This window comes from Diospyros lotus, chromosome 11, assembly GCF_014633365.1.
Source record: "Diospyros lotus cultivar Yz01 chromosome 11, ASM1463336v1, whole genome shotgun sequence".
Taxonomy (NCBI): Eukaryota; Viridiplantae; Streptophyta; class Magnoliopsida; order Ericales; family Ebenaceae; genus Diospyros; species Diospyros lotus.
Genome location: NC_068348.1, coordinates 215968 through 241329, shown reverse-complemented (window position 1 = coordinate 241329; position 25362 = coordinate 215968). Strand labels below are relative to the sequence as shown.

Here is a 25362-nt window from a genome sequence, read left to right as displayed (position 1 = left end):
ATAGAAAATGATGCTTTCAATTGGTTTCGGTCAAATTCAATTTGCTGGCAATGGCATGTATAGGTCACCTAAGACTGCATTTCTGCTTGAATGCGCTTAACATGGAATAAAATCGCCTTCACCCCCACGCTGTTATGGCAAATGCAATTGTAGGACATCCTAGTACTCAAGGGTCATGAGACAATTTTTGTAAGCTTCAAGATAGCATTAATTGTGCCCCGGGCATAAATTGGAAGACAAAAAGGCAAGTAATATGCCCATATAGTCCACTAAATCGCGAATTCAATTTTTTCTCTACGCAAGGGTTAAAAATCCAACCTACGATTTATCTCTCCGTATAATTGAAAGCATGAACGTTGGCGCCGCACAAGACAGTCCTCCCAAGATAACATTAATTGCATGTTCCATTGTGACCTTGGAATATATGCATAAATAATAGTAATAATCAATTCTGTGATTCAAGAGCTACAGTTAAACGTTTTCATGGGGCATCGGCTTTCACACGAAATCACTGTAATCTATTTACAGGAAACATGCCAATTGCATCTTGAATATCCAAATCTTATATTGCTTAGTTACACCTTGCAAGGACCTAGGAAGCAACCAGAAGTTAATAATAACCCCTTCACTGTACATACTTTTTTCAAAAAAAAAAAAAAAGATTGAAAATAAAAAGTTCCAGCAGGACATTTCACATTTTTTATCCTTCCCGCCCATATCTCCTAGCCTTCAGCGATTTCCTTGGGAGATTCGTGTCCCGGTTTAGGCAGATGAATTATGGAGCTTTCTTTCCATTACTCTTCTCCAATGGAAAAGTACCATGTTTTCTTATCTGTAGCAACACACAGACTAGCGACGCCCTGAGGGTCAGTAAACCAAAGGCCTCAATTAGTCACCTAATCTGAGTTCTCCCAAGAGAAGATGCTCCAATTTCGCTGTCAGTATTCTGCAACCACATTTCCATCCACCTATGAGTTGCTTCTTTTTTCAAAATGAGGAAATAAGTTTAGGTAGCCAAGACTCTAAAAGAAGAATACAAGCAAGAGGCTACTCATAAGTCTAATAGGGGCTTCTATATTGCCCAGGGTTATAGCGTAACCAATAAAAATCCCGTGACACAGAATTGAGGGGCCTGCCCCACAATAATCACTACAGAAGCAAAATAATTCCTAGTGAATTATCCAATAACTTCATGTTTTAGTAGGCAGTGGTTCTTTGAACAACACCTTAATTTTTTATATGTTGTCAAGTGGAAGATGAACGGCCAGACATGGTTTCAAATCCTAGTGATATGCCAAAGATCTATTTCCAGCAATAAGAAATCCAATCAGAGTGGGCCTCAGTGAAAAACAATCCAGCCTACAACAGCATGGACCTCCAATCAAATTTTTGTACTCATCCAACAACTTAGTTACCTGAGATTTAGGGGAAGGGAACACATTCCAAAACCTAAGTGTTTCATCACCTGCTCCTGTGACAATTGTCTGCAACCAATTTTTTCCTCAAGTGAGGGATTAGAGTAGAACAGGCAGAATAGAAAACAGAAACAGAATTATTGCATTATGCATGCTAAGGAAAATAACAAATAGGAAAACTTCACTAAAATTACCTGTCCGTCAGGTGAGATTGCAAGGTAAAGAACTCTAAATGAATGGCCCGTGAGAGTTGCCAACTGTATTAACATAAAATGTAAGAAACAAATAGTATCTTTTTTTTCTTCTGATAAGAAAAAACGATTGTCCTGCTCATGTACCTTTGACATAGTAGGATATCTCCATACAATTATTTGGTTCTGGGAATATCCATGGGTGCTGACAAGTTCATTGACATTTTTAGACCACACAAGATTGCACACCTGAAATGGACAATGGAAATTGTTATTAAATCTCTCTCTCTCTACCTCTCCCTAGAATATTAGTTCAATAGTGCCAGCTGCTACATTCATAGATAAGATGTGTGAAGAGCTAGCCAAAAATATCTATTTTCCATCTTGTTCTCTCAGTCATTAGAGTTTTCATTGCCTAGTTCCTGATGAAACTGAAGTATAGTATCTTAGGCCCCATTTGATAGCATGGAAATTCCATGGAAAATGTTACATCCAGTGAATTGAATTCCATCTTTGCTGTTTGACACACTACATTTTCCATGGAATTGAATTCCATGGTACAACCATTAAAGCATGTTTTGGCCTATTTTTCATGAAAAATTCCATTTAGGGGGAGGTGGTTTTTGTTTTCCATGCAAGTTGAAAAATGTTTTCTTTTCCAAGTAAATGCTATCAAACACACCCTTAACAGCCAAGGTGCTAACAAGTCATCACAACTTCCTGAACATGTAATTAATAATGAATAAGAGCATCTGAGTCTTCTGAACGGAGCTAAACAGCTTCCTGTCAAGGTGGTAGCAAGTCATTTGAAAGAAGAACTTATGTAGGTGGTGCCTGATCTATTAATGCTTTTATTGGGAGAAGACATATTCTGAACATGTAATTAATAATGAATAAGAGCTCGGATTCCAGGATATGTCCTCTGAAAATTGGTGTGTGTATATATATACTTATCTATATACACGCATATATACATATGTATATGTACATATATATATGTATGTATGTATCTATATGGTTCTTTCACCTCAAAATGGATGGCTAAGTAAGAGATACTAACACACAAGGAATGAGGCCAATAATGCACAAATAACATAAAGATCACCTGGCTGCCAGTGTCCATGCAGCTTAGATGCGTGTTAGTGGTCGTGTTCCAGAAACGAATGCATCGGTCTGCAGTACCACCCCCTGAAGCAAGAAGGCCATGAAGATGAGGGGACCATGCAATTGCCTTCACAGCAGCTGTATGCTCACAGTACTTTAGTGCAGGTTGAGTTGAATGTTGATTCCATACAAAAAGCTGCCGAAAGACAAAAAATAAATAAATAAGGAATATACCTTAAGAAAACTAAACAATAATGACCAATTATGGTAAAGCATTCAAACTGTGCCGAGCATCAAAATCAAGAAGATTTAAAAGGAAAAATAATTGTATACTCGATTATCGTTTCCTCCAGAAGCTAACTCTCGGTTATCATAGGACCACTTTAGTCCACAAACCTAAACCACAAACAGTTGATATTCAGGATGTGAAGACAGATACAAAACAAATTTTCAGCAGTAAGTAGATAATGAAAGAAGATATCATGATGTAGTTTTATTGACTGAGATGTTTAACAAGCTGAATCAAGAGTCTGACCTCTGACTTGTGTCCAGTAAGCTTACTGACAAAGTCTTCCTGAGCACGTATATCTCGTTGAAGAATACACTTGTCCCGACTACCTGAAGACAACACGGATGAACTCCAGGCTAGGGCTCCAACGCGCAACCGATGGCCCTCCATAGTTCTTACCCTCCTACAGTGAGAGGCATCCCAAATCTGTACAAAATGAGGTAGATGTACACTAATTAGTGTTTGATATGCAAACGCTAGCAAAAGTATACATTATGGCAAAAATATACAAAGGATCTCCTTCATTACAGAGAGTAGTTAAGTCTCCATGGTTTGTATGTGTCTAGGCAAATCACAAATGTTAAAGCTTAAATCTTATCACCAAATTCGTTTCCCAGTTTCAGTTAGGGATGCAATTTATTTGAGTTTGACAGACATCTCAACCAGCAGTCAAGCAGGCATACTTCATTACATGTGTAGGTATGCGTACCATGCCGACGTAGAAAGCATGAACTATGCCAAATCTCAGTAAGTCTACCTCTAAAATTCAAGTTCTCCAAATGGTCTGGGTGCTAGACAAGTGTTCAAAAAAGCGCGCTTTAAGCGCCAAGTGCAGCATGCTTGGGGCTTTTCTAGTGTGAAGCTCAGTGACTTTAGCTAAGTGTGATTAAAGCGCGCTTAGGTTGCACTTTTACTTGAGCTCCGAAGGGCAAAAAAGCGTGCTTCAAAAATACACTTGGGTGTTTTTTTATTAAACAATATGAATGATTGGATTTATTTAAATTTTTGCAATAGTGTGGCTGCTTGTATGGAATCCTTACCCCAAAAAAGGTATTATCAAATCTAAATAAAATTATATATACATTTTTTTAAACATATAATTAGATGTAAATTAGAGGTTGCTAATTTATTCCTCACAGCTATAAATTAGGGATTATTGATTGATTGCAAATTAGGAATTAATTGATTGGGGATTGCTGTAAATTAGGGATGTTTTTTTTCCCTTATTTCTTCTATCTCATCCTCTGTACAAATTGTGCTAATGCAATAGAATGCTTTTTTTTGCCAAACTTAAAAACAAAAAAAAAAGAAGACTCACCAATATAAAAAAATTAAAAAAAAAGCCTTAGCTATTCAGATCCTTTCAACAAAGAGTTCAGATTAGTTTGTCTTCCAAGTTCCATCAGGACCATCAATTGACCAGACTGTATCCTTTTTTATGTCCCTTATGTATTTTTGCTATGTTGAATGAACTTGTAAATTAACATAAAATATAAATGAAAAAAGGTATCTCAACTTTTGTTAAATTTTTAGCCTTCAATCTTATTTAGTTTTTTTTTTAATGATTGCTTTTTTAATAGTTTGTATTTTTTATGCTTATGAAAGTTTATACTCTTTATTTTATTTATATGCGCTTCATTTTGTTTAAGCGTGTGCTTCACTTTGTGCTTTGCACTTAAGCTTTGTAGCCCTTCTGCACCTAAAGTACACTTCGCAAATTTCAAAACATTGTGCTAGACTTGTGAAGTGGCAACTAAATCTCCATGAACTCTTCCTCCAAGGATTGAGGGTTGATTGAGAGAGAGAGAGAGCCCACATGGTACCCCATCCATAGGCCATTGTCCACGCCCCCCCCAACCCCCCCCCCCCCCCCCCCCCCCCCCCCCCCCCCCCCCAAAAAAAAAAAACACAAAACAGAAAAGAAAAAAAATGCTCTGGGCATCTCCTTGGCAACTAATTGAACTCTTCAATCAAGCCCCCTTGGATATTTGCAAAAATGCAACATCCTTCCTCAACTGATGGAACTCTTGACCAAATTGCTTGCATCTATGGCTCATTACAAAGAACTCGTAATGCATCTTGAGGGAAATCTTAAGGCACGAGTTCTATTTGCCATCATATACCCTCTCCACGAGGGCACTGTCCATAAGGAGGTTGACAGCACTTCCTCAGCTTGGCCAATATAACTATCTGCTTGGGCTCTTTGCTCCCCATGAATAGGGAACTTAACTCATGTTGAGCTGGAAACCAGAAGAATATTGTTGATCTCCAACGAGGAGGCAACTCTAACAACCAAGTCTAAGGCAGGACAAGGTCTCCCTTCACTTGAGACTTCAGCGACTCCAGGTTGCAAGGTGCTTCTATGGGTTCTCTCAAGGCCTTGTCCCTTTTCTCTGAAGGAGCTGACTAGTCACAAAGGAAAAGTCCAGCCATAACATGACTTATCCAGTGCCCATGTTTTCATGTTCGTAGATGGTGGTGGCACTTTTACCACTAACTCCACGTTTGACAATTCACCACACCATTGGAATCAAAAACCACATGACCTCTCCATTATACAAATAAGGACAATTGATAATCATTGTGCAAAGACACAATATAATAGCTTTTGAGGCCTCACTCTATTTCCTAAATAAATTAGAAGCACTCCCTCCATTGGCACTCTCTCTTTAGTGATTTCATAGCTCTCTTCTTTCTCAGATCAGACAATCTATGTGCTTGACACCTGTTGCAATACCATGTAGTCACCCTCACCTGTTCAGTACTCATGCTAACTCAAAATTCTAATAAATCCTCCCAGGGTTTCATTAGTCCACTCAGCAAAGAACTTCCAACATCTTTGGCAACAACATTGAGGAGATTGGTCCCTAAGCATGGCTTCAAGGGCGGGCAGAACTCTTTTGGCATTTGTGGTAACTCATAATTTACTACATCCTCCCATGGCTTTCATCTGGTAATTTGGCAATGAACTCTCAACAGCTTAAAGACCCTAAATGATCACAGACACAATTAAACTTTGGGAAACCATTATTCCAGTAATATTAGTGATTACATGTTTGCGGTGTATTAGCATGTATGCTTGTTAACTTGACCATGTGAAAAGTAAGGTCAATAGATGCAATGCACTATTTTTTGTTGTTATTGTTGACAGGCAAATTGGTGCAGTGCACTCCTTAAAACCATTTGCATAAAGAATATAGTTTTTGGAGATCTGGTTTGACTTTTTTCAGCTTTGCTCAACTAGGAAAGAAAACAATTCCATACAAGTATAATGTATTTACTTCAAATTCAAAAAGGGGCACGTGGAAATTTCAACCCAATGTAGTATGGGCCCACTTTAACCTTTTTTTGTCCCGCATTAAGAAGGAACAAAAGTATTGTGTTTCAGATTACAAGAAATCTCTAAGTAACATTTATCCATACTCACAAGGAAAATAAGTAACATTGTGTCATTCCCCCTATAATATGATGATAATCTCTCTTATTAAAGGGGCCTTACAAGGGTTGGGAAGTTAACTTAGAGAATCTTAATGAACTCGGCTTTGCATGGTCTAGGCTGAGATAGAGGGTGCCATGCATGGAAGAGGTCATGCCAAGTAGTCTTTTTAGATTGCTATTCTCATAGGAGTTTCAAAAAGGAGATGTTGACTTTCCTTGGAACCTGGATGAATGTCCAAAGACATCTGCAAAAGTGGCTTTCTTGGCTTAGAATTGGCTAAAATCTATTTTGGCAATTGATGATCCAAGAAAATGATGCAATGTTTTGTTGGACATCAGCAATTCGTAGATCGTGTTTCTGATGCATGCACTCTAGGTCAATAAGTAGCTTTCCTACAAAATAGATGAATGATCTCTATTTTATACATACGCTCTAACAGAGATTTTAGCTTTTAGGTGATGTTAATCTTTTATTTTATTTGGGAAGAATAAGATTTAGTTCATATTTGCTGTTCTAATTTCACAATATTTGCTTTTTTGGAGGCCACAAGATGGGGAACATGAAAGGAAACATTTTGGAAGATATTATTCCAGGAAGAAAATATAAAAATTAAAAGATATTATTTCTTTTTTGCTTGTTTCTTTCCTAAGTAGCTTTGAGAAGATTATATTTTCCTTATTTAGTATTTTGATTATGATGGGATTCTACCTAATTGTCATGACCCTATGAGCAATAAAAGGGTATTATTGTAATAGGATAAAATAGTTTGTTAGGGGATATTTTAGCAAGTGGTTAGAAGCACATGGGAGCATGTGCTAGGCTGTTAGAAGGAAAATATGCCTATAAAAGATTGCTATAATGGTTTGTTTTGTTATCCAAGAAATTAATGAATTGAATCTGTTTTTCTCCTCTTCCAAATTCTCTCCCTTTTCTTGATTTTCATCTCCCTCTTTTCTGTTCTTCTAATCCCCCTAACAGTTCTTCTAATCTCTCCCTCATTCTTCCAATTTCCTCCTTAATTTCCTTCTGTTATTGGCTTTAGCTGAATCGGATTCTTTCAATTCCCAAACTGATCTTAGGTTAAGCCCTAGGATCATGACAAATTGGTATCAGAGCATGTTCCTCGGCTGTGATTTCAATCTATTCTAGATGGAATTGAGGCAAATATAGTGATATCGGCGAACTGTCGTAGAGCTTCAACAGAACCGATCGGCCAACAATTTCGATCTGATTCATAAGGAACCAAGGAGAGATCGTCACCAAGTGAGGCGTCCCTCAGAACTGATTGAGGCTACTTTGGAGGACAGTTTCGAAGCCGGTCGAGTTACAGGAAGCGATTGGGTAAGCTGAGCTACAGGTGATCGCGGCTTGTGATCTGGAAGAGTTGTTTGATTTTATTGGAGGCGTCGATAGCAGCTTAGGAGGATTTGGAAGCCATTTGTTCGATCGACAGGCCAATTTCGACGACTCTGCCGAAGTGATGGAACTGTAGAAGCGTGGTGAACCCTGTAGAAGTAGCCGAACAGTGGATTTTCGCGTTCAAATCTAAATCGGAAAGAATCAAGGATTGACCGAAATCGATAGGGGTACAAGGGATCTCGGATTGAACTGTAGGCGGATTCCATTTTGGAGCGGCGGATTCCTCCGACTTCGTTCGTTCGTTGAGACACAACACCATGGGCTGCTAATTTCCGATCATCGTAAGTTCCGAATTGGATGGCATCACATAGCGAGGTTATCCTCAGCTGGAGTTTGGAAATTCTTAGCATTTGATCCACAGTCACTACGGGTGATCCTCGGAAATTGATTCCGAAGCTCGGGAGTGGGTGTAGCTATTGAACCAGCAGTGAGTTAGGGTGATTTTGGAAACAAATGATTGCAAATTGTGTAGGGAGACCTAGACAGTGATTGGGCAGTAGCTGTTCTTTGGCTGCGATTTTGATTTGAGTTGAAGGCAGGGAAACCAGTTTCCATGGTTAAGGTCCAGGTTGAGAAGGCTTGAAGGCGACTTGGCCTGGTTGGTCCAACTGTGTTTTCGGCAACTCTGGTGAATTGATTGAGCTTGGGCTGATAGTTGAGGCTAAACTTGGAAGTGCAAAGCAGATTTCAGTGAGCTCTGACAATTCCACAGATCCGAGTTGAAGGCAGGGGCAATCAATTTCAGCGATTAGAAGTTCAATGACTAATAGCAGCGAATCAGTGAAGAGCGGTATGTATACAATCCCTATCCCTTGGTCTTCCAAGTGTCATGTCCATGAGATGTCGACCATGGGAAGCAGGGCACACATGACACAAATGGGGTCTCAATTGCAGCCGAATGATGCTACATTTTCAATGGTTAATTTTCATGCAAGAGAGCAGCCTCAATTGCAGTCGAAGGATGCTGCATTTTCAATGGAATGTCCTACTCGTGAAGCCTTGGGAAGTGGCGCACGAAGGAGTCGAATGGAGTCTCAATTGCAGCAAGAGAAAGTTTCCTTTTCAGCTAGAATGGAGCCTTAATGGCAGCCAAAGGAGGCTGCATTTTCAGTTGGCAGCAACAAGGACAAAGGAACAAGCAAAGGGATTCATGAAGAGTGCAAGGAATTCGGTCGAATGTTCCGCGAGAAGTTGCAAGAATTTGCAATGATACTTATTAAGAAGTATCATTACAATTTTCCGATGGAATACTTCGATGATTATCATGGAAGTTTTAACAAAGAGGAGTTTCTTAAAATGGAGAAGTCGGAGGAGAAGACAAAAAGGTGGGAAACTGATTCATCGTTAACTTCCGAGTATGTGCTTGGGTATTTTGAATTAGGCAGCAATATCAAGAAGGATGTTGGCAGCATCAGAGAGGATATTGGTGATGGATTACATCCTTCAAAGGGAACCTGTAATGAACAAATTGATAGGGCAGCCAATGCAGAGGAATCATCTGATATTGCTGAAAAAGAAGTCCAAATAGAGGGGAATTGCAGCCAACAAAAGGGAAAAGAAGTTCTCGATGGTGATGTTTTTGGGATTCTGCAACAAGAGCAGTCCAACTTTAAGGAAGAAGGGGAAGAGGAAGCAAAGGAGGAGGAAGAAAAAAGTGAGGAAAATGAATTGGAGGAAGGCACTCAATCAATTGACAACCTCTCAAGCACTCTTACTAGTGCTGAGACACTTGGACAAGTGTCAATCATTGAGAAATCGTTGGCTGGAATTGAGATTGCAGTAGCTCCTAATGTTAATGCTCACAAATAGCCTCGGTATGAGCATTCAAGGCAAGTCTACAAGTCCCCATTGCTGCATTTCGAGGCTGTTGTTGATATTTTTGCAGCAAAGCATGGCTGTGGGTTGAATGGGGGTACAATAACAACAACTACGGTCGTAGATCTGCTCTCCTTACTTGTAGTGGAGGGTAATGAAGTTTTCCCTAATGAAATTCTATGCCAATTTATACTTGGAATTAATCTTGAAAACCTAAGAATGAAGAAGAAGAGACCTAGAAGTAGAAAGAAAGAAAGGAGGATGATTCGCATAGAGAAAGTTGGAATTGGATGAAGAGCAACGGCTACTCGCGGCAAGTTCTTGAGGACAAGAACTCTCTTAAAGAGGGGGGAATTATCATGACCCTATGAGCAATAAAAGAGTATTATTGTAATAGGATAAAATAGTTTGTTAGGGATATTTTAGCAAGTGGTTAGAAGCACATGGGAGCATGTGCTAGGCTGTTAGAAGGAAAATATGCCTATAAAAGATTGCTATAATGGTTTGTTTTGTTATCCAAGAAATTAATGAATTGAATCTGTTTTTCTCCTCTTCCAAATTCTCTCCCCTTTCTTGATTTTCATCTCCCTCTTTTCTGTTCTTCTAATCCCCCTAACAGTTCTTCTAATCTCTCCCTCATTCTTCCAATTTCCTCCTTAATTTCCTTTTGTTCTTGGGTTTAGCTGAATCGGATACTTCTGATTCCCAAACTGATCCTAGGTTAAGCCCTAGGATCATGACACTAATTACCTAGGATTTGTATCTAATAGACGCCTACATATAGTTGTTTAAGATGCAATTGAAAGAAGCCTTGATTATTGATATTGAATTTGAGAATTGGTTTGAATTAATTTTTAGTTGTTCTTGGTCTTGGTTCAACGTGATGATAAGATGGATGACTTCAAGAGAAATTGTGACCAGAAAACCGAGGTAGTAGAACAGGAGGAAATTGTTATAGCGGTTGAGGAAATTCTCAAGGATGATCAAGTAGAAGTTTGCCAGGAGATTAAAGAGTCCAATGAGGTCGTCCCTAAAGAACTCTCAAAAACCCCTTTTCCTCTTAGCCTGTTCTTCAACTTCCCTTTGATGTTTCACAAGTCAATAAGCTTGTTATTGACCCATTACTTGAACCTGCTCCCGAGTAAATTTGCCATGCCCACAGATTAAAATTTGACATTATTTTATGTGAGCAGAATGTTCTTGCCAGGGATGGACAGATTCAAGTTTTCTCATCCATTGAGGAAATCCTCCAGATTGAGCTGCAGATCCTGAAACTTGAGGACAAGTTTTCTCCTACTAGAGGAGAATGATGACAAGAAATATTTTGGAAGATATTATTCTAGGAAGAAAATATAAAACTAATATATTTTGTTATTTATTTTAGTATATTATCTTTCTTTCTTTGTTTATTGCTTTCCTAAGTAGTTTTGGAAAGATTAAATTTCCCATTATTTAGTATTGAGATTACGATAGTATTCTAATAATTGATTATGTTTCCTAATTAGTTAGGAATTATATCTATTAGATATCTATATATAGTTGTTTAGGATGCAAATAAAATGAGCCTTGATTACTGATATTGATTTGAGTTTATTGAATGGGTTTTTAGTTCCTTCTTGTGTTCTTCCTCTTGTTCATAACTCATGGCATGAGTCATTACCCATTGAATTTGAAGATTTTGAATATTCTGGCCTCAGACCATGTCTTGGGTAACTGTTTTAAAAAAATGTCACTAATTTTGGCACCAACACAACAAGATATGTGTTATTTCTTTGAAAAGGAAAAAATTGATACAGAAGCATGTTCTTTATTTATTAGTGTTTTTGTTTATTTTATTTGTTTAGCTATGGTTAGTATCTAAGTTTTTAGGTTTTAGAAAGTATTTTATACTATTAGCTTTAATAAGTAGTCATGTGACTAGCATGTGACTTTTAATATAGATGGACCACGGATGTATAAGATTGGAAGGATTCCACTGTGATCAATGTACAAAAAGCCTTTTAAGACATTTTGTGGACAATCGTTTTATTCTAATTCAATTTTTTAGGTTTTCTTAACCTTAAATTTCAGATCTTTGTTCCACATTTGATCCAACGCCGTTTTAGCACAAATTTTGCGCTTCTTTTCTTGTTGATTCTTCCTCTCACACTGCATCACAAACATTGCCATGCCAAGGTACAAATGCGTGAAGCACATGATCAAAGATAAAAAAATACATTAATTACCTACATGTCGAACATATGACATGTATTATTTGCTGAAAACTTCTTCATGAAGCTTACACCAAAACTTGTAATGGCGGACAGCAAGGTGAAATCGAGGAAAATCACTTGTCATAGACAAGCAGTTGGGAATAGTTTGAGGTGTTAATTTACCACTTATTCAAAAGTTTAAATTGTTTTAGAAGTGACTTAAAGATGTATACTAAGCCTTTTATCACTCCTCCTCACACCTAACCAAATGTGAGTGAGCACTTGAACAAGCTTCACTAAGGTGCATTAACACACATGGACCAGCAATGCATATCACACATTATAACAACAAGGGCACAGACATATGTAATAAGACTTGAACCCTTTCATATCATGTTAACCTATCACTTGTTCTGAAAAACTTGAACAGCTATGAAATGGGCCTAATTATGTACATCAAGGTTTCTAACAAGAATAAGTACTACAAGGGTGAGGAATTTAAGAATATCGACTTAGATTTTACCATCACACAGATTTTTCAATGCAATTGACGAGGCAAGTATTCTAGAGACATCATCATCAACTTTGTCAAAAAGAGAAAACTTTATCCATTAGTGGCCTCAGCTCCTATTTGGAAGGTTCAAGTTCAAAGTACTGTTTGGCACCAGGGGGGGATCTAGAAATTTATGTAGGGGGAAGCTGAATTTTTTTTGGGGGGAAGCTGAATTTTTTTTTTTTGAGGTGTAGAACTGTACATCACAGATTTTGGAGAGGACTGTAAATTTTTTTTTTTGACTAGGTTATTATTAAAAAATATTTTTTTACATTAAAAAATTAATTTTATATATTAAAAAAATATTTTTTTAATATACAAAATTAATTTTAATTGTGAGCTGCCTTGGACTTCACACGTGGATCCGCCACAGTTTGGCACCTTATGTTTGATTCATGTTTCTTGCAAGGAGATGAATATAAGATCCTCTGAAGGAACAAAATGCTCTGCTTACTTTAAGTAGCATTGGTCTTTATTTATTATTATTTTGTATTTTGGGAAGGTGGCTATCCATTTTATTTACCTTCTGTGGATTTTTTTTCCTATTTCTTGTGAGTGGGTGGCAAATTGATATGTTAGTGTACCTTCTATACATGTATTCCATATGTAATGTATTGCCCCCTTTATAGAGCACAGATGCTCCAAAACAGAAGAATACCCGATCAAATCAATATCTAACACACATTCTCATTCTTTTTTTTTCCCGGGTAAGTAACACACATTTTCATTCAAAATAAACATCGCTAACACCACGTGACATGTCTTTTAGCGATGACTTGTGATACATGTTAAGCACGTGGTAGATGGAGCACATGACATGTCCATTGGCAAATAATTCATTACCGTTAGGCCAATTTGAACTTTAGTAGTTGAATATCTAACACACATTCTCAATTTCTCATTGAACATGTCAAAACACACATTTCAAACACCACATGAAACGTCTTTTAGTAATGACTTGTGATAGAGGTTAAGGCACACCATAGATAGATCACATGGCACGTCTGTTGACAAATAGTTGATTAAAGTTGGGGCAATTTTAGAGTTAGGAGTTCGATCACAAGAAGTTATTGCCGTACAGATCAGAAAAAACAGAAACAAACTACATAGACAGCCATTGTTCATGAAAAGAAGATTAACAAATAAAATCGAACCTGAAGTTTCCCATTACTACTACCAACAGCAAGATGTGTGCCACGCTGAGCCCAACCAACTGAACATACACTATCATCAATTCCCAAATCACACAATTTTGTCACCTGCATAATGGATCCAAATAAAAGATCAGCAACTCAAAAGAGTAGAAATTCACAATCAAAAGCCATATTAGCAATTAGCGGTTTATAGTTTAAAGCAAACGATAAAAAGAACTGGTACTGAAAGAGACAACCAACCTTGCTACTACAAGCATTCCACAAATAAACACAATTACCCAACCCAACAGCCAACACATTGTGAGAAGACCAATCGACAAGATTCAGATAGAAATCATCCTGCAACGCTGGTGCATCCAATACCTATCAAAACGCACCAAACAAAATAGGTCAGATCGGATAAAAGACAAATATGAAACATAGAAACAAATCCAATCACCAAATCAGAGTAAAGAACCAGCGCAATTCATTTTTCACCTTGTAAGGCGACCTGGGGACCTTTCGTGGAGCCTTCACTGGGCTATGACTAACACCGGGCAGTTCAGCATCGAACCCAAAAGGCGAAAGCGAGTGCACAGACTGCCGAGTCTCTGTCTTGTAACGGAAGATGTTCCGGCTTGGCGGGGTCATCGGGGAATTCCGGCCGATCACCCCCACCCCCTTGTCGGGCGTTGCCGGAAGGATGGTCCCGGAGTCTGGGCCAAACAATGCGGAGCGCAACAGCGCGGTATATGCGCCGGAAGCGTCCTCGCGGCCGTCGGAGGGCGAATTGGAGGAAGGGGAGATGTCGAAAAGGGCAAAGTTGGAGCCGGAGCGGCTAGGGATGAAGCGATCGCTGTAGATGGTGCGGGAAGGCGAGGGTTGGTAGCCCATGCCCACCATTCTGTCGATGTGCCGAGAAGGCGGCAGAGAAAGAGCCGGTCGGGACATTGTCGGAGGAAGATTGAGCTCCGCAGAAGGCGAAGATGGGACTCTCATTGCTGATTGGTTCTCCAATGAAGCTGTCGTGGGGCTGTCCATGTCAGATTACACGGGAATTTGGGGCTTCCCGACCCAACGGAGAATGAATGCTTGCTTAATCTTAGAGAGAGAGAGAAACCCTAAGAGAAGGGGAGAGAGCGCTCCAGAAGGCCGGCAGGCGGAAGCTGGTTCGAGATTATTAGAAGGTAAAAGAATAATTTGCGACAGTCGGCGTATGGAGAATGAATCCGAAGTGAAGTTGGGCTGTTATTTTCTATGTGGAATTTCCCGGGAAAAGACGTCACCGAAGACGGAAAGGGCTTACTAAGAAGGGCGTTTGGTGGGAAAATTAATTAGGAGGGGAATAGTTTATGCTGTCTCACACTACATTGCCTAATTGGGTTTGGGGAACTGCCCATAATTTTTAGGTTTTAAGATTAAATTTTGTTATACCTAAATGTTGGTTATTTGTAATTTAATGATTTGTTTAATTGTATTATACTTAATTATTTATAATTTGTGATTTTTATTTTAGACTTGATTGATTTTATTTTATTGAATAATTTATATACTTATTGATTCCAATATACTTTCACAAAAAAAAAAAAAACATAAAAATGGCTTACTCTTATTCTTATTATTATAGCAGAATAAATGTAATTAATTATTAATATTTAAAATAATTTTAAAATTACAAGTTTTAAAAATAGTTATTTATAAAAATATTTATTATCATCTTAACTATTTTTATTCTTGGACTATAATGTCTTTCCAACATATATTCTACCACTAAAGTAAAAACATTTAAGATAATAATAATAATAATAATAATTTTTTTTTTGTAATAATCGTAGCACTCCTAAAATTAGGGATTTTATTTACATTATACTTGAATCTAAAATTATATTTATATTTTAAAAATTTCCTTTATTACCCTTAAATCAAGCCAGCTGTTCAACGCAAACCTAGATTAAAGCGGTAAATTCATAACCTAGTATAGAACTTAATATAGATTGAATGTAATTGAAATATAATATTAAAAATAAGGCATTCATTATAAAATAAAAATTCCAAATTATTACATCTACGCATTGAGTTCCAAATAATGTAAGGAAAGTAAATGATATAACAAAAAAATATATCCAAATACAAAAAAACATAAACGAAAAAAATCTTTTATTTAGTCATCTTCTTTTTGCTTTTTGAGATGCTTGAATATCTAACATATTAAAGATCCTAAACATAAATGATGACCCACTTAGTGGCAATACCAAAATGTTTTTGGTGCATGTGTATGACTAAACATATAAATACATAGAACTATTTACAGTTTTGTTCCAAACAATAATGTAGTTGTCATTTGTCATTTATCAATTGAATATATATTAATTGTTTGATTTGATTTGATGTGAAACACCAATTACTCATTGACAAATAATGTGTTTTTGTCATTTATCTATCTAGTCATAAAGATAAGAAAATAGCCAGCATGAATGAATGCCATTAAAAACGAGTTTTAATACAATAATCATAAATTTTAAACTCATACTTCAAAAGCCAAGCCATAAATTTCAGAGGTATAATACAATATATGTCAACTAAATAGTCATATGCATAATAAGATGTAAACTGCAAGATATTGGAGATGATTTCGTGGGTTAGAGAAAGGTTGAGATAGAATGCAAAATTGATTAAGAAGCGGGCGAGACTAAGGCTGCTAGGTCTAAATGGGTTTGGTTAACATTCAGATCACTTAATATGCGAATCTGACTAGTCTAGACCATATCAATCTGCTCTAGGTCTAATTTTGAATGGATCGAATCTAACAATTTGGTTTGGCTCGAATCTAACCTATCGACAGACCTAGAACTGAGCAACCTATAATTAGAATAGAGCAACAAAATCATTTTATTCAATGAATGACTTAGCTGTCTTTCAAGGCTTACAAATTATAAGGACTTTTTTTTTTCCCCCTCTTCTAGTTAGGTTCTGTATTATGCCTTTAAATTTAAGGTTAAAACTTTTCTCCAAGAACGAGAGTGCATAGGGTGCATTAATGGTGTGCCAATAGGTCTTCTAATATCTTATTTCAATAATAGAAAAAGAGAGAAGATATCTATAGAAAACGGATGCAATAGTGCTTAGGCTTTATTGAGAGAAAATTGAAAGGGAGTGAGGGAACAATGAAGACAATTGCAATGGTTAATGGCGATGTTGAAGGCATCAGGTGATTTGAGTACACAAAACATTGAGAAAGGTAGAGATCGAGCTAAATGAAACCTTTGTGGCTCACTCTATAACCAATCGTGGCAATGTTTAGGGACTCACTAAGAAGGAAAATAGGGAGGGAGATTGACGGTGGTTGATGACAAATGGTGGTGACAGAACAAAACTATCTATAGCGCATTTAAAAATATATCTCATTGAAAAGTTTAGAGTCCAATGTAGAGGCAAAAAAATCCACCCAATGCAGCAATCATTGCTTATTGACAGCTTTAGAATGGTTCCATCGAGCAATCACCTACTACTCTAAACAGAAAATCGGATGACTAGTCCAACCCTCGAAAATATGAGGGCCTTAGTCAGTCCATGCTCCGGGTAAGGAATGAATCCTGCAACTTAGCCTATGTATTAGTCAAACTAAGTGCAAGAGATGAAATCAATTGGGTTCAAAACAAAAGGATTCCAAATCCAATAGACTTTCTATTGAATTGACTTTGCTACACTAGCAACAATGAAATCAGAAGCAAATGGAAACAAGGGAAGAGAGGGTTTCTACGGCTTTGGAAATCAAGAAGAGAACTTAGGGAGCGTTTGGTATGGGAGAAGTTTTTAAATTCTTGGGATTCATGATTATTGGGAATGCTCTTGAAAATCTTTGATTCTCAGGATTTATGTAATTCTATGTTTGGATAGATTTAAACATTCTCAAGAATGTTGAGTATTCTTTTCTGAGAATCTTACATTCCTATGTTTGGTTTAAATGTAACATTTTTGGGAATTCATGTTCTTTTTTCAAAATTATTCTTATTTAATTTTTTATTTAAAAATAATAAATTTCTTGTACTATATAAAATATCAGGACCCACAATATCTTTAGAAAGTTAAAAAAATGTCATTTTTTTACACATTATGTATATATATGCATGTGTGTATATATATATAATATATACATAATATATATGTTTGTATGAATATCTACTTTAATATATATAATATTTTATAATAAATAATATATAAATATATATACATATATGTATATATAATATATTTAATATAAATATATTACACATATAATATCTATATAATAAGGGAGAACTGTTTTTGAATTGTCTCAACACAAATGTGAGGGAGACATTTTTTGAATGGTTGAGATGAGTTTTTAACAGGATCAGTGGCTGAGATCAGTTTTGAGAATATAATTTTGCCCCCCAAAACCATCGCATCTCCCGCTAACACGCACACAGAGCCACTTGCTGCCCAGCCCTCTTCTCCATCTCACACTCCATCTCTGCCCAACTGCTCTTTCTCTCCCTCTCTCTTTCACTCTCTAATAGTCACCCACCCACCCACGCCATCGCCGCCCCACCGACAGCTGCTCAATTGCCCTCGCCCCCCACCGCACAGCCTTCGCCGCTTGCTTCCGCCACAGCCATATTCGCCAACAGCTACTCCGCCATCATCGTCGTTCGTGCTTCCTCTGCCACCGCCGTGCTTGCCATCATCGCTGGTGGTGCTTCCAGATCTCATGGCCTGCGAAAGTCGCACCGTCGTGACTGTGCTCCGCCATCGCCGCCGCTTACTTCCAGCGCGACCATGTTCCATTGCCGATTGCCATTGATCTTCTTCTTCCTTCACCAGTCGCCGTCGCTTGCCTCTGTTCTGTTGATTTTTGGGTCTTCTACCTTCTCTCCTCCAGGCTTCCTTCTTATATAATTAGATATATACACTTTATTAAGGTTTAAATGTCCAAAAGTATAAGCATATTCATTGGGGTGCACTGATAAACGGCTAAGGAAAGAACTTGCTGCTATGAAGGAAACGAGTTTTGAAATTGAAGCTATGCAAAGTTACAGGGGAAGCACCAGTCTAAAATCCAAGATTTTCTCCAATGAGGTAGGTTGCTCCAATTTGGATGAACAAGAGCCAACTTCAAGAGCATTTTATGTGAAACAACGATTTTAATGTTCTGGATCAATTAATAACAGTTACAATAGGTCTACAACCCATTATTACTTCATTTTAGTTTTATTTTCCTGAATAGTCTGAACCTGAGCTAATGGTTTAGTGTATGCAACTATATATACAAGCATTTATTCTTAACACTTTCAGAACATTTAAGCACCCAATTTGTTACTCATTTATGCCACAAATTACAACAATAGTCCTACAATTATACTCTTTCTCTCTCTCTAGCTTTTAGATGTTTCTGTGAGTTTATATAATGTAATACAATATGAGAAAGGGGCAAGAGGTTGTGGCTCTAAATCTTAAATTTGTATTTGGTTACCTCTTATATCTGTTCAATGATTATTTATGCACCATTTTTAGTCTATTTCTATCTCTAAATGTCCAAGACAAATTGCATGTAGAGTTTGCAATAGAAAAGGTTAAAGCCTTACCGTGAACTATAATTGAGAAAAAATAATGGAAAATGAGAGCTATCCTTAATTTAATTCTATTGTTTAAGCAATTACAATGCTTGCAGAGTTTGGTTGTAACTTTAAAAGCAAATTTCATTTATGCAGCCTTACCTTTACTTTTTAAAGAGGCTTCTACAATTTGAATTGATGAACTTCTGAATGAAATTAAGGGGTAATGCATATATGTGGTTGTTTATGTGCACAACTGAAGAGCCATGAATGTTTTTTTGCATGTTAGATAGATGTGTAGGATTGATATATGTTAACATATGCACCAAGTATAGTGGCTGATAGAATGGTATAGTAGCATAGTGAATGAAATAGAGAGTAGAAGCATGGTGAATGAAGTGTTCTTTTTGTATGGATGTGATGCAAACTCAAAACCAAAACATAAGAGTAATCCCGATTACTCAACTAGTATTATTAATCAATCTCAATAATCAAAAGCTACCTTGAATTATAATAAAAAAGACTATTTATGGACAAATAATAGATAAAAATCTATTCTAACTTTGAATCCTAATCCACTTTAATTAGGATTGTACTAACTAAAGGAACAAAAAGATAATAAAAGAAATATGAAGAAATGAAGAAACGAACTAAAATAGGAAATAAACTAAAGAAATAAATAAAATAAACAATACTAATTCTTGAAATTTACTATTCTGTCCTACATCAAGATGTGCCACCTAATTTTCTGTAAATTGGTATTAGAGTATGCCATCCATCAGATGTCAATAGTGTTGTCAAGCTTGGTGGTGGATGGTGGTAAGTCACTAACATATGCGAATGGTTGGTTGGGAGTAGTCGTTAAAATTGTGTTAATTTGATCATTGGAGATTGCCTTATCAGAGTTAGAAAAGCAACGCGATTGTGGACAATGACATATAAGAGGCATGATCATACAAGTTGTATGTGATTTAAAGATGAATTGAAAGTCCACAAAAAAATGTATATTCTTGGTGATACATTGATCTTTTCCAATTTTAGAAGATTGAATATTATTACCAAGTTATGTCTTGAAGCATGTGATGCATGGGATGTTATAAAAGAATCATGCACTGGGTTGCCAAAAGAAGAGAAAAAAAAGAAGAGAATTTTCAATTTTGCAAAATGCTCTTCATATTAAAATTTGGAAGGAGATTGGAAGAAAGATATATAAGTTTTTGTTTGGGAGATGCTTGAACACATTGTCTCTAATTGTAGATATGAGGTTTTACCAGTTGAGTATTAGGAAAGATGGTTTGAGGAAAAGGAGTTTATGTTGAAAGAGAGTGACAAGTTTAAAAAGTTGAAGTAGACTAACATTGATGTCTTTTAAGGAAGATGGAAAGCAAGAACATCCACCTAATGAAGGTTAACAAATTGTTATCCCATATGAAGTAAAAACTGTTGAAATTAAAACAAAATGAAGGATCTTATATTTTGATTTGCAGTAATTATTATAAATTTTATATGTTTCTTTATTATTTAAGTTTTATAGAGCGTTTAATATAAGTAAAATTGTTATAACTTCTTCACAAATTTCAACATAATAAATATAAATTATAATTATATTTTAATCTTAATATTATTTACACCGTGCCTTCAGGCACGGGTATGCGCTAGTATATAATATGGGGTTATAAAAGGGTAAATGGTGTTTTAGTCTTTTTATTTGTTAAAAACATTCCCAAGTCTATGGGAAACTTAGATTCTTAACCCCCATGGAAATCTTTTTGTGAAAAAATTGCTTAAAAATCATTCCCGGGAATCCTATTTCCCAGTATTCTTTTTATAAAAAAGTTGTACCAAACATGAGAATACAGATTCCCAACCTAACATTCCTAGGAATCTTAAAATTTCTCCTATACCAAACACCCCCTTAATGATCGAGAGAAAGAATAGCAACAATTGCTAAAGCCAAAGCAATAAAAAGCTCTTTATGTTCTCTTTTTCCATACCTTTTATATCAAACCCCAAAAACCCTTAACGCCCCAAATCTAAAAAAATGACCATGAGAGAGAGAAGACAAGGTTGAGGGGGGAGAGGCGTGCCACTGGTACACTATCTTTGTTGTCCTCCTTGTCATCCACACATCCATCCAAATGGTTATATAAACGACAAAGAAATTATGTTGAATCGTGACCTTTAATGTTAGAAACAGTCGACTGTTTTCGAAGAAATGGTTGATTGGATTTCACCAACTCAGCAAGGTTTGGTTAACCGGTCATGGTTCGGTCAACCAAACCCAAGGCCGATCGATTAAATCTTTTCCTTTGTTCCCAATTTTCCTCAAATTATATCTAGGCCCGATATTAATTCTTAATGGCTCTTTCATTATCTCATAATGAAACCAAGACCCCTGTTAACTCTTAACGACATGCTTGTCAACTCTTGACAATTATTCCTATCAATTTAAATCCGTTTCATTAACTCTTAATGGTGTCATCATTAACTTTTAATGATCAGCATTCAATTAAAGCTATCATCACTAGTAAACCATTACACTCGAATATGTGAGTGATATTCTAGGTTCACTACTAAGTAGCAATTGGGACACGTCAAACACATTGACGTCAACTAAACACTTTGATTTATAAAGAGAATTTCTTAATCCCCTCGATGTACTTCAAAAGACCCTGAGTGACAACTAGTATTTTGTTAGGACGATCCTACTAGTAATGAAGTCATATTTTAAGAGAATCTATTTAACCTTTCGATTCTTGTATACTATAATCCCCTCATTGACTAACATCCTTATCGATTGAGAACCATGAACTGATAAAACTCACTAACTCAATAGCTATGCTAAGATCTAGTGTGGTGTGATCAAGATGACACATTAAAACTCCTTTAGACATTGGAAATACCTTTCCAATCAAGTGCACCATGACCAAGGGTTTATACAATCATAACCATCACTGATCGCATAGGATGTTTACCTCACGCTAGAGGTAAATGGATCCCATTAGCAATCACTTGTCTCCATACATTACTGTATTGAAACCACACAGTGCATCTCCCACTACGAAAACTGGGTGGTTCTTAGCAACGGTAAATCTCAAACACCAACATACAAGAAAACCTATGTTGCCTTTGATCTAAGGACTAGTAACACAATCGAAGCCAATGATAGATCATAGATCATCTCAGCTATGTGATCTATCACTTGCGTCACATTTAGTAAATATCCAACTAACATCCACTCATATGTCTACTATATGCATCTCATGGATTATGGTATGCGACTCATCATCCTTTATCATTAGTGTCTCATATTAATCAAAGATAGTAACTCATGTGTTAGTCCGTAATTGATTAATTATAACCATCTTCTAAGAAATCTAAGGACTGTGAATCACTTTAAGAAACCCTTGATCCAAATTTTTTTGTCACATATTCTTAACACTTAAGAATAACACTTTCATCAGGATATCTAAGGCTCATTCATATATATAAATTGGAGAGGTATGAATGAAGATATAACCTTAAAATATGAAAATATTTTATTATATTTGTAAGATTTATATCATTAGTCCCATAATACAACTGCTAGATGTCACTTAAATCCAACATTAAGGGCGTTAACACTAACGCTATTAACCTCATCGGATACTTACTGTCCATCAAAGTGTCCAATGGGGGTGGTCTTCTTGCTGTTCATAGATTGATGGTTGGTTGGAATTACCCTTGGACTAATGCATCATTCATCAACAAAATATGATGAAAAAAAAAATACTTCATTGAAATGAGGCAATAATACATGAGGAGTAGGATGGTTATCTTCTCCTCATTGATATAACTTTCTTAGATTCTATACATTCCATGCATGCTTGATAGGTCTTTCCTCCATATTTTTCAAGCAATAGGCTCTTGGACTTAGCGCTTTGCTTACTTTATAGGTCCCTTCCTAGTTTGAGGTTAGTTTGTTAGTGTCTCGAGGTTAATTGATGCTGGCCTAACATAAAACTAAATCTCTTGACCCGTTGGTTATAGGAAAATTGTTTCATGTGGGCCTGATCACACATTTTCTCTAATAGATCCATGTTGCCTCATAAATCTTATTTGTTTACTTTGGGGTCAAAGTGTTCCATCCAAAAACTAGCTACCCTAATTTTCACTAAGATAAGGGCCTTTAAGTTGTAGTTTAGAGCAAATAGAGTTTCCACAATAGTTGTTTGAGATGTGATTTGGAAAAACCAAAGGATACTTTGAAGCTCATTAACACACCGACCTTTAGCTTTTTCAACATGAACTTAGAATCCTTGAAGGATAGTCCTATTGGTTAGCATGGTCTACCCATTTTTTGAAAGATGAGCCATTGAGGTGAAATGTTGTTTAATACCTAGCTCTTGACATCATTTCTAGACTGAGTGATCTTCAAACTAAGTTATGATATTCATTACCACAACTCATGGGATTTCTATTTGGGAAACAATGCTCTTTTAGAGGAATTGATTTACCCTTCAATCTATTATAGTACTATCAATGCAACTTTTGCCTATTTTGTGAAGTAGTCTACTACCATTATCAAGAAACTGTCTTATTTAGCTACTAGGGGAAAGTTCCCAAGGATCTTTATACTCCATTGAGTGAAGGGGCGAGATAAAGCTAGATACATGAGCTTGGTCTGTGGGACATGAACAAGGTTTGAGGTTTTCTAACATCTTTCACATGTCTTAACTAGATGCTTAGTGTCACCAATCATTGTTGGCTAGTAGTATACTTGTTAGAGGGCTTTTTTTGAAAGGGCTTGAGTTGGATGTGGCTTTCACAAATACCTTTATGAACCTCTCTTAGGATACATTTTGCTTCGGTAGGCCTCACAAACTCTAGAAGGGCTTACATGAAGGACTTTTTGTAGAGGTTAGAGCTAAGTAGGATAAACTTAGTGGCTTGATGTTTGAGCTTCCATACCTTCTGCTTGTCTCCTAAGAGCTAACCATTAATAAGGTTGGGTCTATCCAACTCAACTTAGGGTTCAGATATAGGTGTTTGGCTTTTTTCACGATGCTTCTCTTGGGTAACGACTCCACGAGTATGGCCTTGGAATTGGTGAAAGAAGAAGCAGGTCTCTTTGAGAGTGCATTAACCATTGTATTTTGAGATCGGGGTACATGCTTAGCATTCACTAAATAGAAAAGGGGTCATGATGTCTTTATCCACTACAAGGTATTGAGCCATGCTTTCATCTCAAGCCTCATACTCACCTACTATTTGTTGAACAATAAGATTTGAATCAAAATATTCCTCTAGGTCTTTCACCCATATTTGCTAAGCCATATTTAGTCTGATGATAAGAGCCTCGATTCAATTATTAGAGGCTCGAAACTAGAAATAAACTGTGTAAGGCCAAGTTTGCCTATAAGGCCCTTATAATCATAGTCAAGCTCCATTACCTCCCAAGCTTGAGTTTTTATAGTCTAAGAGTGTCTATGTCTAGAGTGCCCCTTCAAGTACTTCCCTAGCTAAGGTACCTTTAACTATGAAGTTAGTTAAGGCCTAGGCTTTTATGGCAGGCTGCTGTCAATATTCAATGTTGAAGGCATTAAGCTTCTTCGATCATTTCAACATTCTTTTTAATAACTTTGGCCTTCCAAGCATATACTTTAGAGGTTGATTGGTCAAGAAGATAACCTAGTGTGCTTAAAAATAGGATTTTATCTTGTAGTTAGAGAATGTGTATCAAACTTTGATGTTGGTCAACCTTTTACTCGTGTAACTTACTAGTTTTTAGACCTTCTTCTCTTCCCAAACCATAATTGAATTTACAACTATTGTGCCACAGAGAAATGAGAGGAAAAAAATGAGTAATGAAAAAGTTTTTCGGCTCGCTGTAAAGTCGCTTCGTCACAAGCAGCAAGGTGGTTAGCCTCGTGGTTGCCTCATGGAAAAAGTTGGCCTCAAGGCCGAGTTGCCTCGCGGCAAACGCTGGCCACGAGGCCAAGCTACCTCCAGGCAGCCTTTGTCACGAGGCCCAAGCTATCTCGCGGCAGCCTTCCCCACGAGGTGCAGCCATTAGGCTACCTCACGGCAGGGCCTTACCGCAGCTAGCCGATAGTCGCTCCCCCGTGGCCTTGCGGCGGCTTCGTGTCAACCTCCCCCTTTTCGACTTTGATCCATTTAGTAGTCGACACGTGTCGGCACCAACCACCATTGAGAATCGTGCCCTATAAATACCTAGCTACAGGACATTAATGGGGACT

At 36.9% G+C, this 25362-nt stretch overlaps 1 protein-coding gene across 1 annotated transcript; it reads right to left on the bottom strand.

Annotated features, from left to right (window-relative positions):
• Positions 1-401: 401 nt before the first annotated feature.
• Positions 402-14829, bottom strand: LOC127813627 (protein FIZZY-RELATED 2-like). The gene is made up of 10 exons (XM_052354678.1): positions 14049-14829; positions 13812-13934; positions 13572-13676; positions 3246-3425; positions 3044-3106; positions 2712-2906; positions 1754-1855; positions 1610-1672; positions 1416-1484; positions 402-946 (listed from the first exon to the last, which is right to left on the bottom strand). Exons 1-10 carry the CDS (start codon positions 14589-14591, stop codon positions 893-895), a joined length of 1497 nt encoding a protein of 498 aa, XP_052210638.1. The 5' UTR covers positions 14592-14829; the 3' UTR covers positions 402-892.
• Positions 14830-25362: the final 10533 nt, after the last annotated feature.